Source organism: Notolepis coatsorum (assembly GCF_963971535.1).
Source record: "Notolepis coatsorum genome assembly, chromosome: 20".
Taxonomy (NCBI): domain Eukaryota; kingdom Metazoa; phylum Chordata; class Actinopteri; order Aulopiformes; family Paralepididae; genus Notolepis; species Notolepis coatsorum.
In genome coordinates, this window is record NC_140184.1 from 36,945,003 (window position 1) to 36,960,196 (window position 15,194).

At 41.3% G+C, this 15,194-nt stretch overlaps 1 protein-coding gene across 1 annotated transcript in view; it reads right to left on the reverse strand.

Annotated features, from left to right (window-relative positions):
- Nucleotides 1–15,194, reverse strand: part of ddb1 (damage-specific DNA binding protein 1) — a 174,756-nt gene that overhangs the window by 46,302 nt on the left and 113,260 nt on the right. The window contains exons 19-21 of the mRNA XM_084337444.1: nt 9,386–9,509; nt 5,426–5,590; nt 5,005–5,099 (exon numbers count right to left, since the gene is read on the reverse strand). Of these exons, the coding sequence (XP_084193570.1) occupies nt 5,005–5,099; nt 5,426–5,590; nt 9,386–9,509 (384 nt within the window). The remainder of the gene's footprint in view (nt 1–5,004; nt 5,100–5,425; nt 5,591–9,385; nt 9,510–15,194) is intronic.

Here is a 15,194-nt window from a genome sequence, read left to right on the forward strand (position 1 = left end):
ACACCCTGAACAATACATAGGACATTGAATGGGCCCTAATAATGGCAATCTAGCAATAGAATTTAAAAAGTTATAGCCCTGCAAAGAAGGGGAACTTCTCCATAGACAAATAGAGCTGGCAAGGGATGGTATATCATGAATTTAACCTTCGGCAGTTAAAGTGTTAAGTAACAAAATTTTGGAACACGCAACCTAAAACCCCTTCCTCTCCCAAACTGTTCCTGCACTTGTTTTATGTTGCATGATGATCATGAATACATTTATTATCTATTGTATTTTTTATGTTTAAATATCAACATTATCTGTCCACCCTCAGTACATTTACTATCAATATAATATACTTGTCTGACTTCATCTGATCTTTTCAAACGCGCACACACAGAAGGGAGAATGCCCCCCCCCCCCCCCCCTCCTTCCCAGTCCCCTCTGCTGTCTCTCTCTATCGCTCTGAACAGGGTTTGTTGTTAGCTTATGCTAACGTAACGTTAATTTCGGACTTTAACACGACGTGGTCATAAAGGAATGGCGAGGATTGCAAAGCATGTTATATGCATTTGACCCGTTGCGGAATAAAACAGGGATTTGTTTTGAGTCGCGAAAACACTATCCTTGCTCTGTTTCAATGTTCGCTACTGCTGCTACTGAGAGGCTACTGCTGTGTGCTGTAGAGCGGATATGAGTCATGACACAGAATTTTCAAAATAAGAGTATCGAAACGAACCGAGCGTTGCTAGCTGCCGGACCATAGATATTATAGCTGGAGCTGCGCTTGGGCAGAAATGAGACCCGCAACAGGATTTTCAAAATAAGAGTATCTATATGAACCAAATGCCTATTGCACCAGTGCTACCGAAGTAAATCCATTCATCACACAGACGGATGTTGCTGTAGCACGTGCAATATATCTCGCACTGTACAGCCCTGCTGTTACATGGGGATTCAACTCACTTTAAACACTTAAAATATTACACCATATTTGTTACGTTTGTACTACATCTTTTACCTAATTTAGCATTTTGTACAACATTTTTAGTTGTGTATATTGTATATTATTTATAGTGTTTTTTATGGTATGATTTATCTGAGCTATTGTTAATACAGGTCAGGGCCCTATTCCCCATACCTGGTTCAACTAAGTCGATCAAAAGTCCCATTATCCAGATTCAATTAACACGATGTTTGAATCCAGGCTTGCCCTGTTCCTCGAACGCTGATTCAGTTTCGTTAATTCGAACCAGACTTGATACTCAGGATAATTGTGCGCGGCCGCCTCACCTGAAAAGACAGCAGGTGTCGATCGCAGAAATCCTGATTTTCTAACGTCATTGATTGATTGATTTTAAAACTTTATTAACAGATTGCAGAATGGGTACAATACAGTACGGCTCAATAGCCTCGCCGACAAGTTAAATGCATAATCTATAGGCTAATTTTAAGTCCCTCATTACCCCAATCAATCAGATTATATTTCTTTAAATGTGCCTGCTGGCAGTAGGCTTAATGGAATGAATAAACAAATGAGATATATTGCTAGCGAAAATAATTAGTTCAACTCTTTCAGAATAAGTAGATACAAACAAGCCCAAATAGTATCTAATTGATACGAATTAATAGATACTTATGAGGATATCTGTACTGTATGCGCTCGGCTTAGGTATCATGTACTTTATATATAAATACATGGTTCCCAAAGTTTCAAGGCGCGACCCGAAATAACGTGTCAGAGGCTTGGAGGCTATACAGTTTCACTATTAATCAGGTTTTAATCTGTTTCGGACATCATCCATACATGCATTGAATTGATTAACCTTTGGTTTATACCAGTGACACATGTTCATCATCAGATAACAGTGCTTGAACAGAAAAATGCATTTTCTCAAATGCATTAATGTCAACGGCTCATTCAATTTCTCAAATCCGTCAAACAGCGCATCTCAGACATTTTAATCCCAGTTACAATATCACAATAACGTGTGAGTGACAGTGATACAATTCAACAATCCAGATTCCTCGTAATTCATAATCCACAGTCCACGCATAGACACTTCAATTTATGCTTGAATGAAACACAATCCGGGCGCTCCGTTAAGCAAATACATCCACAGCAGAGAATATGAAACTAATCAGAGCCAAACGCCCAATAGGTTTCATTCATTAAAAATATCCCCGCGGGATTCACATTTGCAATGCGCCATTATTAAAATAACGACATGCAGTGTGTATCGCAACTCCGAGCGCCGTATCCGTATAAATATGACGTGCATTATTTAGGACAAAGTAAATCTATAGGCTGAATATGATTTATTATCAGCATTTTAGGTATATTATTTTACATTTCAAAAGCCCCCTCTAGAAGAACGAAGCACAAAAACATAATTCAGAATGGTATAAATGGAATCTAGACTGAGAATTATTTCAGGAAGCGAGCTGGGATTTCTTTGCGAGGGTGTGGCCATGCAGGTTATCGAGCTAACTGAACTAAACCCTGCTCTGGAGCAGGTTCAAACTTTCTGATCCGTTACCATGGTGATTTAGACAATCTGACGTCGGGGAACGGAAAGTTCTGGCTTAAGTCAAGCTATGCTGAAAATTATCCGGCTAACTCAGTTAGCCAGGTACGAGGAACAGGGCCCAGATTTGTTTTATATGTTATAACTTATAACATGAGCCAGCTCTATTTTGTACTTTATTTTAAATGATAATACAATCTTGAATCTTGATTACTATCTTGACTATTTTCCTTTATCCTCTAGTTGGGATCTCACAATAATCCCTCTCTCATTATACATTGAATAATAAAGCCAGAATGGCTGCCCTCAGACTGGAATGTGTTAAGTGTGTGTGTGTGTGTGGGGGGGGGGGGGGGGGGGGGGGGGTTACAGACACAGTAGCACTGATTTCTGGGTAAAGTAGTCTATTATGCATAGTTAAGAAAATGGCTCCAGTTCTTTTGAGGCCCTCTGGCTCTGAAATAGGAATTGTGTTAGCATCATGGTTCATATGACAGATTGAAAAGTACCCGCCAGATTTGCATAAGTGGTGGCTTACCGGTATTTAGAAGGTAATAACCTGTACTTCCATACCATGTAATTTAATTATTATTATATATATATATTTTTAGATTGCTCAACAAGACCCTAATCTCTGTGCTTAGTCACATATGCTATTGACATGGCCCCGGTGGCGACATACGGGTGCTCCCTGTGCACACCATGGTCCTTTGGTTCCAGGATAGCTCCCTGGAACTGAACATCAGTAAGACCAAATAGCTGTGTTGAGCTGTGCACCTGACACCCCACACCCTCTCTCTGGGCCACAGGCTGGAGGAGCAGATGGAGGAACATGTCCAGATCTTTAAATACTTGGGCACTATTTCTTTCTTGTATGTCTTTCACACAACATGCGGACGGGGTCTACAAAAAGGCCTAACAGTGAATGCTTCTCCTGAGGAGGCTGGAGGGTTTTATTGTCAGACAGGACATTTTAAGAGCAGCATACCGGTCCCTCGTCCTCACATTCAACTTCCTCACAAAGAGAAGCAAAGGAAAACTGACAAGAATCATCAATCATGTAACAAAAATCACTGGCACCACGCAGACCCAACCTTTACAGTCAAACAGTCAAATGAAAGGCAGACTCCATCACTAAGGAACAAGCATACCTCCTTCACCACTCCTTTCAGCTACTCCAATCAGGCCGCCCCTTCAGAGCACCTCTGGCCAAAAAGAAAACTAACAAAAACCCTTTCATTCCCACTGCAATATCTATTTTAAACAAGGCCAAATAGACTTACACTCAAGGTCACTCAAATAAAAAGAGTACCCAACACAAACTAGAAAATATGATCACATTACACCAACCCTGGTCTCTCTTCACCGGCTCCCAGTAACTGCATGAGCTGATTACAAAGACCTCCTTCTAACATAAAAATAATTAAATGGCCTTTGCCCTACATTAATCAACATTAGTCTGTTAATGTCTGTCCGCTAATGTCGCACCAATAACGTCCAAAGCAAATTCCTTGTATGTGAAAAGTATACTTGGCAATAAAGACCTTTCTGATTCTGATTACAACTGTGCTTTCGCTTTCTAAACCAATTTATTCACTCATCCCCCAGGACATTCTGGGTATGTTCACCACATTAGGGCATAATATACTGTAGTCTCTGCCCTCCCAGACGCAGGACTCTAGTATCCATTGTACTGTACAAATTCAGCAAGGTGGCAGAACCCCTTCATAATGGAGATGTCTTCCTTTGGAACCAGTCAGAGACAGTTTCTGTATATATAAAATCAAGGCTCATTTATTGAATCTAGTCTCAAATATTCCTTCAACCACTGTTCTCCCTTCCTTCTCCAGACTGCTTCAGATGACCTGTGGTGAAGCCCAGGAGCCATCACATCCACACAGTATTTTCTTTCATTACATTTGTTTGTGGCCATACGTTGCTCTGTAAAGTATTTTTTTGACAAACTGGTTATGTTACAAGCACTTCAAAATGTATCTGATTTGATACAACTACCTAATTTGACAAAAGGTCAAGTTTATGATTGGACGATGGCATCCATTGCATTGTGGGCATGTTAAGCCCTCTGAGACATGCAATTGTAATTAAGGGCTATAGAAATAAACTTGACCTGACAACGGCATCACCAGAGACACTCTAAAGAGATGGAGCACTCTGGGAGTTTTGAATAGAGAACTTTGTAAGGCTAAAGATGGCGACAAACTACTTGCTACAAAACAAACATATTCAGAGAAAATGATTAAATGTGATGTTATTTTATGTGGAGTAAAATGATAATTTACTGCATTTTGAAGAGAAGTGTGAGTTTTAAAGGAGTTTAAAATGAATAACATTCTCTGCAGTGAGTGGTTGCCATAGTAACCAAGGACTACAAACCACTGTATGGCGAATGTGTAGATGGGGTGAGGTCTTAGTTGCCGTTATCAAGATGGCAGTGGAATGAGCAGACTTTTCTTGAGACTTTGGCATCACTCACTGTGCTGTTGATGCTAGCCAGTAATTTGCCATTGAATTCAACCATGGAGTAGACGGCTCCCTTCACCTCCTTCTCAGCCACAGTCTGTAGCTTCCCTGCAGCACAGAGAACAAATGAAAGTCCCAGAGTTAGCGTTCACAGTGCCACTTACTGTTGACGTCAATTCAAAACAGACGTGTGTGTGAGAGTGAGTGAGTGAGTGAGTGAGTGAGTGAGTGAGTGAGTGAGTGAGTGAGTGAGTGAGTGAGTGAGTGAGTGAGTGAGTGAGTGAGTGAGTGAGTGAGTGAGTGAATGAATGAGTGAGTGAGTGAGTGAGTGAGTGAGTGAGAATTATGTAGTGCTCGACAAGGGAGGGACAAAGATACACAGGATGGACAGAGAGAAAGAAAGGGATGGGTTTAAAGTGAAAGTGGGTGCTAACCGTCAGTGTAGTGAAAGACGATGATGCGTCCCTGCTTGGGCTCCGCCTCCTCTGGGTACACCATGGCTGTGCCAACGATGAAGTAGACTGCCGGGTCTCTGCCCAGGCGGCATGACACCATGCTCAGGGCATACTCACTGGGGAGGAACTGGTGGGCATGGAGCACTGGCAGAGAGAGAGATAGACACACACATGTTAATGCTTGTCTGAGACAAATAAACATTAAATCAGTCGTGTCTTGACCAGCATGAACAGAAAAGCTGAATAAAACGGGGTTAATGATTCATTCTTTGCAAATGGAGCTTTACAAATTGACATAGCAGAAAACTACTGTGATCAGTCAGTTCTATATATAAAGTGTGAGTCTGCACACTGGGCGCAGGGGAGCATGTTTACCTCAGTGCAGCAGAAGACACATGTGACTAAGTGTTGTGACATTTGTGACCTGGCCGGCAAAACATCAATCCACTTATTCTCTCATTTCTGTTCTGTTTGGGAAAAGCAGAGCTTTTCATAACGGCTCTCTCTTCACTTAGTTTCAAGTTTCAAGTTTCTTTAATAGTTGTCATACAGAAGTACAGAATACTTTTGTACAAAATGCTTCTTACTGTTGCGCTCCAGAGACTGTGCAAGACAAGATAAGTATGAAATAAAAACATAGTAAAATTAGAAGTAAAAAAAAGAGGTCACAGTGTTCAGTTTAGACATATGTACAATGTTCGATGCAGAATAGACGTAGTTACCATACAATATACAATACTGTGCAGTGTACTAATATACAATACTATATAGTGCAAGGCAGAAATGGAGAAATGGGACGAGGTGCAATTTAGGTACAATTCACAGTAGGTGTACGAGTTGTAGTGCAAATCCTTTATCAATAAATATAAAGTGTAAGTGTGTTTGTGTGATCTAAAGTGTGGAGAGTGGGTGCTGCAGTGTGTTGTTTGTTTGAGTGAGTGTGTGCGTGTGGGTGTGTGTGCTGTGTGCATTTGATGGTTGTTGCATAGTGATTATTGTTCGTTTAGCGATTATTGTTCGTTTAGCAGCCTGATGGCCTGGGGATAGAAGCTTCTTCTGAGTCTTTCTGTGCTCGCCTTAAGACTCCGGTATCGCTTGCCTGACCGCAGCAGTTCAAAGAGGCAGTTGTTCGGGTGGCTCGAGTCCTTAATAATTATCTTAGCCTTCCCCTTGCACCGCTTGATGTAAATGTTCTGGAGGGTGGGAAGCCCCCCTCCAATTGTGCGTTCGGCTGAACATGTCACTCTTTGTAGTCTGCTACGGTCTTGTGCAGTGCTATTCCCAAACCAGGAGGTGATGTTGCCGGTCAGGATGCTCTCTATTGTACATGAGTAGAAGTTCCTAAGGATCTTCTGACTGACTTGGAACTTCCTTAGGCGCCTGAGGAAGTAGAGGCGTTGTCGTGCCTTCTTCACAACACTGTCAATGTGTGTGGTCCATGTCAAGTCCTCGGATATGTGGGCTCCGAGGTACTTGAAACTGTTCACTCTCTCAACCGGTTCCCTGTCGATGCTGAGGGGGCTGTAGTCCTTGACCCCCGACCTCCTGAAGTCCACAATCATCTCTTTTGTTTTGCTGACGTTCAGGGAGAGGCAGTTCTCCTGACACCACTGTGACAGGTTCTCTACCTCTTCCAGGTAGGCCCTTTCGTCGTTGGCAGAGATCAGGCCCACCACTACTGTGTCATCAGCAAATTTGATGATGGTGTTGTTGTTCCGCTGTGCTACGCAGTCATGTGTGTACAGGGAGTAGAGGAGGGGGCTCAGAACACAGCCCTGGGGGGCCCCTATGTTGAGCGTGATGGATGAGGAGGTGCAGTTGCCGGCTCTTACCACCTGGGGTCTGCCCTTATTACTGCTGTGTCTTTTTCTGTGTGTAGCCTGTATCATGTAAACTGCCTGATGAACACATATAGCCCGATGATGCACACAAGCTGTTATTTTTAATTGCAGCTGTTTTTTCATGAAGTAGTTCTGGGGGAAAATACGATGCTTGTGTTCATCACAATGATGAATTATACTGCAACGGTACAATGGACTTCTATGACTTCTGGATACGAGCTATAATCTGGTGTTGGTTGGAAGGACCATACTTTTAAGTAGAAGAAAGTATGTTGCTCTTTTCATAAGTTATGTTGACAATAAGAGAAATATGTATAGACTTATTCTTTAAGAGAGTTGTTCAGTTTTGTTTCCATCCGTATGGTCTTATCCTCCAAAAATCTTGAGAAGGTCCAAAATATTGGTGGTACTTTTAAAAACTCAAGAGAATATAAGTGTATTTTGATGATTATCACTGTAACATAATATTTTGTTATTGAAAACTATACTGAAATAGCAATTGATTGTAATGTGCTGATATGATTCTTTTAAATGTATACTCTTGGGCAAGCTTTAACGTCAAACCCTGTGAAATAATTTCTAATATAATCCTTCAGATGAAGAACTATATAACAACGCTGTAAAATCTTCCAGCAGTTTTAATTGTCGTTAATTTAGAATGAAAAGTGTTCTACATCACATATATGAAGAACCAATTGCGACTGTCTTGAACCATCAGGTAAGTCCTTGATTTGACTCCACCAGGAAACAGTTAAAACCCGCCCCTTCTTTTTTGGAGATGTTGTTTTCTTCATATGACGGATTCAATTGTCATCATTTGTATTCAGTTTAACACTTTGATTGCCACTCACGAGTTTTCTCGGATTTATAATAGTTACGTTGAAAGCCACTCACGAGATTTCTCGGATTTTTTTTTTAGCGATCTGAAATCATATTGCATCACGCGAGCCTACCCTAGCCTACCCAAGAGCCGCCGGCGATCAGATGTGGAAAAAAGCGCCCCCTATCGTCTCCCAGATGACATCAGGGATTTTGGAATGGACTCAATGAAAATGGATGGGGGAAAAAATCCTGTACTCCACATTTTCCAGTCCACTGATGCAGCCGGGGTTACCAGAGTTCATTATGGATCCTCTGAGCGCCGCGGATCATGAGTTCTACTGTATACACGTTAGATCTATTTTTTCGAATGGTGATCAGGAATTGGAATATACCAGTTGGATACCATCTGATGTCAGGTAAGGAATCTATGTTATCAGTGTTAGGATAATCAGACTCGTTTTGATGAAGATATAAGCTGTTTTGTGAAATGTGCTCTATCGGTTTCACTGTAAAATCCATGAGGAAATGAAAACGGCTATTATCAGCGCGCGGCTCGAATGGGCGTGCGTGTACGTATAATATTGATTATCTAGCGTTTATTTGAAAACGATTCATAAATAGGCCGACAAATATCAACGTTCTGGAATATTCCAGTAAAAGACGATTATCACAGAATGGCCCAGAATGGGCTGTTTTTTTTTACCTCAAAACGGGTGCTTTTCAAAATGCTCTCAAACGGAAATGAAGTGATAAAAAACCAATCTGCCTCGACAGCACTGACTGGAAAATGATTCTTTGATAAGCGACGGGCAGATTAGACACATAGCCATAATTTAAAACATAGATTAGGCGATATTAACGTTAACATTGAAGTGGATGGTGGCATTCAAGCACTAAGTCGTGCGCCCCCTGGTGGCACTGAAAGTGTTAATGTGGTGTGAGACTTCAGACAGCTCACCAGGCAGTCCATTCTACCCACTTCCTAATGAGTGCAAGCACACAATCAAGGGAAGAGATTTTGACAGTGACATGCATAATGTGTGCATCATATTTAGCTGACGAGCACTGTGGTTCTGAAGGCATCCAAGCAGCATCTGACGTATGAAGAGCCTACAGTCCTACAGAGATTTGTTCAAATGCTTTTGAAGATTCTGTTGGTGGTGATTCAAACCACATGTGGTTAAGCCCTGTTCTCTGAAGCTGAACGTGGTGGTTTATCCTGAAGGGGGTCCAGATGGAAGCACAAGCTAAATGATTGTGAACCCAGCTGCCTCACCTTCAAAGGTATGCTGGTCCACCACTAGGAGACTGTGGACCTCCACCTCCTCGCCGAAGGAGGTCTCGTGGGGAGATGTGCTGCTGGGGAACAGCTTGCTGGAGCTCACGCTGCTGGAAAGAGCCTGGAGGGGGGGTTGAGAGAGACTTTGACTTTTGATATTCTTTTGTAATACATTTCACTTAAAAACACTTAAAGACAAATTGTTGACACACTGCAGTAAAACCACCCACACACCCAAATGCATAATACACAAATTCAAAAATAACAAAAACACAGCTTTACACCTACAACACCAAAATGCTATATCAAAAGCAGACCGACATAATACACTTCATACGCCAGAACCACCCAAGGCAGACCACCCCCCAAACAGCCTGTAACACTGTATACATACAGACAAATCCCCCCAGCAGTAATGTTACACACAGCCACATCCAGAATATTCTTAAAAACCCAGTGCCAGGAAAAGGAAGGCAGCAACACAGCAAAACAACATACAGATAATTCAGTAGAGCCTCAGGGGGAATGCATCAGTACCAGTATCACCAACCAGAAATGGAAACACAGCGTGAATATTCGCCTAGGCTACTAAAATGTTTTTTTTTGGAGTTGCCTCCCTTTGAGAAAATAATATTATTTGCATTGCTGTTGCCAGAACCAAACGCAATAATTAGTAGGACACTGACCAGCATTTAAAAAAACATTTATGTAACCCGCAGTAGACGTTAAAGTCTAATTCAGCCTCAACAGTATTCTACCCTGAGACTAACCCACTAAATGTTAAGAATAGGCACAGTCCCTTGAACCTTTTGTCTTTCTTCTTGAAAGCTCAATGTCCAATTTGACATATGAAGAGCCTGACGAAACAAGAAATTAGGCATAACAATGGTAACATACTTAACTGGTTCGGGGCCAACCACGTATATATACACGTGTTTGGGAGCCGACGCTTGAAGGCCAACCACGTGTTAAACTCGTTTTTGCTTTTATTCCATTTTAATATCCCGGATGTTGTCACGGAGCTGTATTTTGGCTGGAAAAGGCATATTGGGACTCTGAAAGTGCAGTACCGGCCAGATCCTGGTATTGGCGCTGTCTCGAGAATGCAGTTTCCCCTGTTGCAGACCGGGTGTAACTTTTTTTTCGCTCCGGGTGGACTTTTGTGTTAGCCTAAAGCTATGGCTTAGATCGCCTGGAATACTTTTTTTGCGACGCCGAATTCAGTATGCAGTAAAGGAATATAGCATGAGCCAAATATAATAATATATCGATCTACCAGATGGCGATCAAATAACTGGGAAATTAATTTTGGAATCCAACCGGCCACAGGTAAGAGCGATTTGACATCAATTTCAGCCTGATCGGGCCTTGTTCTCATAGCCATCCACCCGGTCAGTGTATGTTGTTGTAATAACGAAAGCCGTTAATCGTAATCAATAAATCAGAAACGACTTGCCCCCCCCCCCCCCTTTCATGCATTCATGGTGGCACATGATACCGATCATATGCATTTAGATTTTTAACTCTAGCTTGTGTAGGGCCGAAACGCCAATCGATTTAACGTTATTAGCTTAGCGCCCTATAACTAGCCTTGCAGGAATTATCCCAGACCATTCCGATATAACACGCAACACGTGGCCCAGAATGTGTTAAAGGTCCCCTATTGTTCACTATTTGGGCAATGTTACACAATTCCTGTGAGTCTATGGAACACATCTGTAAGGCTTTTTCAATAAAATTCATTGTTTTGTATTTTTAATCAAGTTCTTTGGTGCACCACTTTCTCCCCATCCAAAGTACAAGCTGTTTTTGGCTGGGCTCCGCCCATACTCGCAATGCGCTTTGATTGACAGTCACCCACCTGCACTGGCAGATACGCTAGGATGGAGGAACATTTTCAAAGCGCACACACCCGCTCCGTCTCTGGGTGTGTGTGCGTGCGTGTATGTGCGTGTACGTAAGTTGGCCGAGTGTGTGTGACTGTGAGACGAGAGGAGAGAAGCGCTGCCGTTCGGCGAGTGTGTGTGTCTGTCTGTGAGAGGGAGAGACAAGGGGAGAGAAGCACTGCCGGTAAAGCAAGAGTCTCATCTCGGCCGCGGCTGAGTCTCCTGAACAACAGCGTGTAGCCCAAAAACTGCCCTGGCTCATTGCTTGTGGAGCACAATATCATTAGGAAACGATTAGGAACACTGTCGAACACTTGAGGAACAGCTGAAGGTGGCAACTCTGCTGTCGAAACCGCTTCCGCATTATTTCCACTCGTTGCTTGGTTTTGCTCATACTTTCAATGTTATGCTAACTCCTCCAATCACAGTTGATTATGGGCGGGCGGTAGCAGATCAGATTTCTTACACGTCACAGATCTAGTCAATTCAGAATGGCTTGTTTCAGTGGGGGGCGTTATTGTCTCAGCTGAACTGCAGAAATGGGACATGGTACAGATTTCACATTTTGTCAGTGTTGGTACAACCCCACATAGCTTGAAAACAATGCAAAACACTGGAAAAGGCCATTTTTACAATAGGGGACCTTTAATATATATATTAAAATTATAAATATCCTTCATCCTCCTACAGATCACATTATGTATATTGAGTACAAGTGCAACGGAATTACAACAAACGAGTACAACAGTTTAAAACAAATCACAAAAAATGTATAGCGGTGCTGGTCCCCTAACTCAGGGGTTCCCAATTTTTTTTTACCTCCTATAATAGTGGGGGTCGCGGCTCTCTGACACCGTTATTTGGGGGTCGCGGCCTGAAAAGTTTGGGAACCCCTGCCCTAACTGACTATAAGGTCAGCCCCTCCTCAATCGGGAGTGCCGATGCCTCCCTTGCGAACGATCTCAACTCCTTTTACGCGAGATTCGGGGCGAACAGTGCAGGGCTGTACGCTAAGCTTTTTCACTAGGGGCACAGGTGCAATTTAGGGGCACAGAATATTTTTTAGGGGCACATTTTTTAATAAAAATGTTACCATTATAGTGCAAAAAAATATGTTCCTCCTGCTGTGGTCCTTTTATTTAACATTTAAGGCTTTTTGTGTCATCATTTTAACATTGTATTATGTACAAAATGTTAATAAAGTATGAGGAAAGAACTGTGGAAACGTAATAAATAAAAGGCAGTGAAACAATAATCAAATAAACACCAAAATATATACTCTATTGGAATGGAGACTTTTCAGCACAGGATAAACTGCCCACTTTATCAACCAAAAACACACTTCTTCAATATCTGAATTTTAACCAATAATAACTGTCTTACTGCATTTTACTTTTATGCTACCATGTCTATACTACCACCAACTATGCTAATATGTCTATACTACTACAGTATGTACTCAGAGTATAACACTCAAGCTCGACACTGCTAGACAAACAATACTAATTATCCTTGGCTGCTAGATACCGGTATGTACCACTCCTGCTGACTTGTACACAATTTGTAAGTTGCTTTGAAAAAAAAAAAAAACCTGCCGAAGGCATTCAAAATATGTGTGTTCCTTATGTTTCTCAGGCCAGGTGGCCCATTACACCATGAGCCCATCTCCCGTTTCCAAAATGCATTACAGACTGTTTGAAAAAGCTGTTTTGCTATGATAATTGGTAATGAAATATCAAAATAATGTTCAATAAGATGTAATTGTGTTTAATAAGTTGTTTTATTCAGAAGTTAACACAAATAAATAATATTACCAGTACAGTACAGTATCTAGCACACTCTCAGGAGCAAAACAGAAATAATCATTTCAAACTTGAACTATGTGACATGGCTTGAATCAACTGCTCCAGTGGAGTTGCTCAGTGGCCAATGGTGTCAACTGTGGTTGTACTGGGCAGCTCCCAGGTGTGAATGTGAAGCAGGGCGTTCCTGAAAAAGAGCATCTGTGCTCAGCGAACCTACCCTGGGTAAATAAAGGTAAAAAAAAGAAAATGTAAAAAATTAGATTCGTTAATGCGTTTATATTACCGCGCGATACTAGTATAGCGTTAACGCAGCACGTTAACGCCGTTAACGGCCCAGCTCTAATTTAAATATGTAACTCACAAAACATTCCATGGCCCCAAAATCATGTGGGGACCCCCCCTGGGTTGAGAACCACTGCTCTGCTCTCCCTAACACTTGAAGCCGCAAAGACATACCTACACTGTATGGTCTTCTCTCACATTGAATATTGCCTTCTAAACTGGTCATTTACTGGGGCCACAGCCATGAAACCCATAGAACAACTCTACAACAGAGCATTGAAGGTATATGACAGGAAACAGTACTCATACCACCACTGTAAAATCCTGGATAAGCATAAAATTTTAAATTTTGAAAACCTCAGACGTTATAAAAGTTCCTGCTTTGTATATAAATGCCTGCACAGATTAGCCCCTCCCCCTCTCAAGGAGTTTATCCACGAGAAAAGGAACACTGGATTAGCCACTAGATCAAACACCAGAGGGGATTGTGAGGTCCATTTTAGAAAGACCGCCTTCAGCAAAAATTGTCTATCGATAAAGGGAAGTGGAACATGGAACAGCCTTCCGGTCCCCTTAAGGGAATGTCCCACCCTGTCCACCTTTAAGGGCCAACTCAGGAAATGGCTGTTAGACAGCCAAATATGCACTCATTAGGGATGTTAGTGATGTTGTACTGACTGAATGTCATGTTAGTGTGGTCATGTCAGTGATGTCAGTTTTTATGAATGAACGTTGTATGGTCCGTTTTGTGTTTGTTTTATGTTAGGACTACGGGTGGAAATTAGCCCTGTGCTATTCCCGGCATATTTACGTCCTTATCATGATGTGATGTTATGCATACACATGTAAATGATGTTCATTAATTTGCATTGTCCTTAATAAACAAATCTTAATCTTAGGTGATCTTTTCCCTCTTAGCCTGTTCCACCCCAGGTGAAAATCTGCATAAAATGTATACCTAGGTAAATGGAATATTGCTCCACTTCTACAAGGGCTATTTGCATATTCTTGGTATCTAGGTATATCTATGGACCTCAGTGAATGTATTCTCAGTGTCAGAAATATTGTGTCTATTACTAGGCTTGCTTAAATTGTGATGAAACAAAGGAAAATATAAATTATGATTTTTCTTTTCATCTTTGACAGTGAATAACACCATGATAATAATGACCAGACTTAAAAAACTACCACTGAACTCATTCAGTACCCTCTTGAGATCATATGTACAAAAGATCTAAGGAAATTAATAAAGGGAAGATGATAAAACTGAAGGTTCTGTATATACAGTACTGAATTCTCCCATCCGGACCAATGCAATTTGAAATATTATTATAGAATATAGAATATATGCTTATACATTACCTTATTATAGCCAATTCGCACATTTATATATATATATATATATCTTTCAAATGGCCGAGTTCAATTTGGATATAGTATCACCAGGCGTGCATAATAACAGATACTGATATTTACTGTAATCGACTGTACTTTTTTATTTCCCCCACAGTGTAACCATTTTGAAACAAATTTCAGATCTAACTGTTCCTACATGGTAACAATAGTGAGGAGAAACTGACTGCGTTTCAATATTTGTCAAAAACGTTACCTTTGTAGCTTATTATCGCGAATCATAACAATTATTGATATGATTCATTCAGAACACTGAACTTTGAACCACCATAGTATGTGACAGGAAGTGTAGATCGGAGAAATTTCAACGCTGGCCGATAGCTATGGATCCCCTCTACAAAATGGCCGCAAAGAAACTACAATTCCCATGGTTCAACATTTCCATTTCCGGGTCAGATAGACGATTGCATATCAAAAACT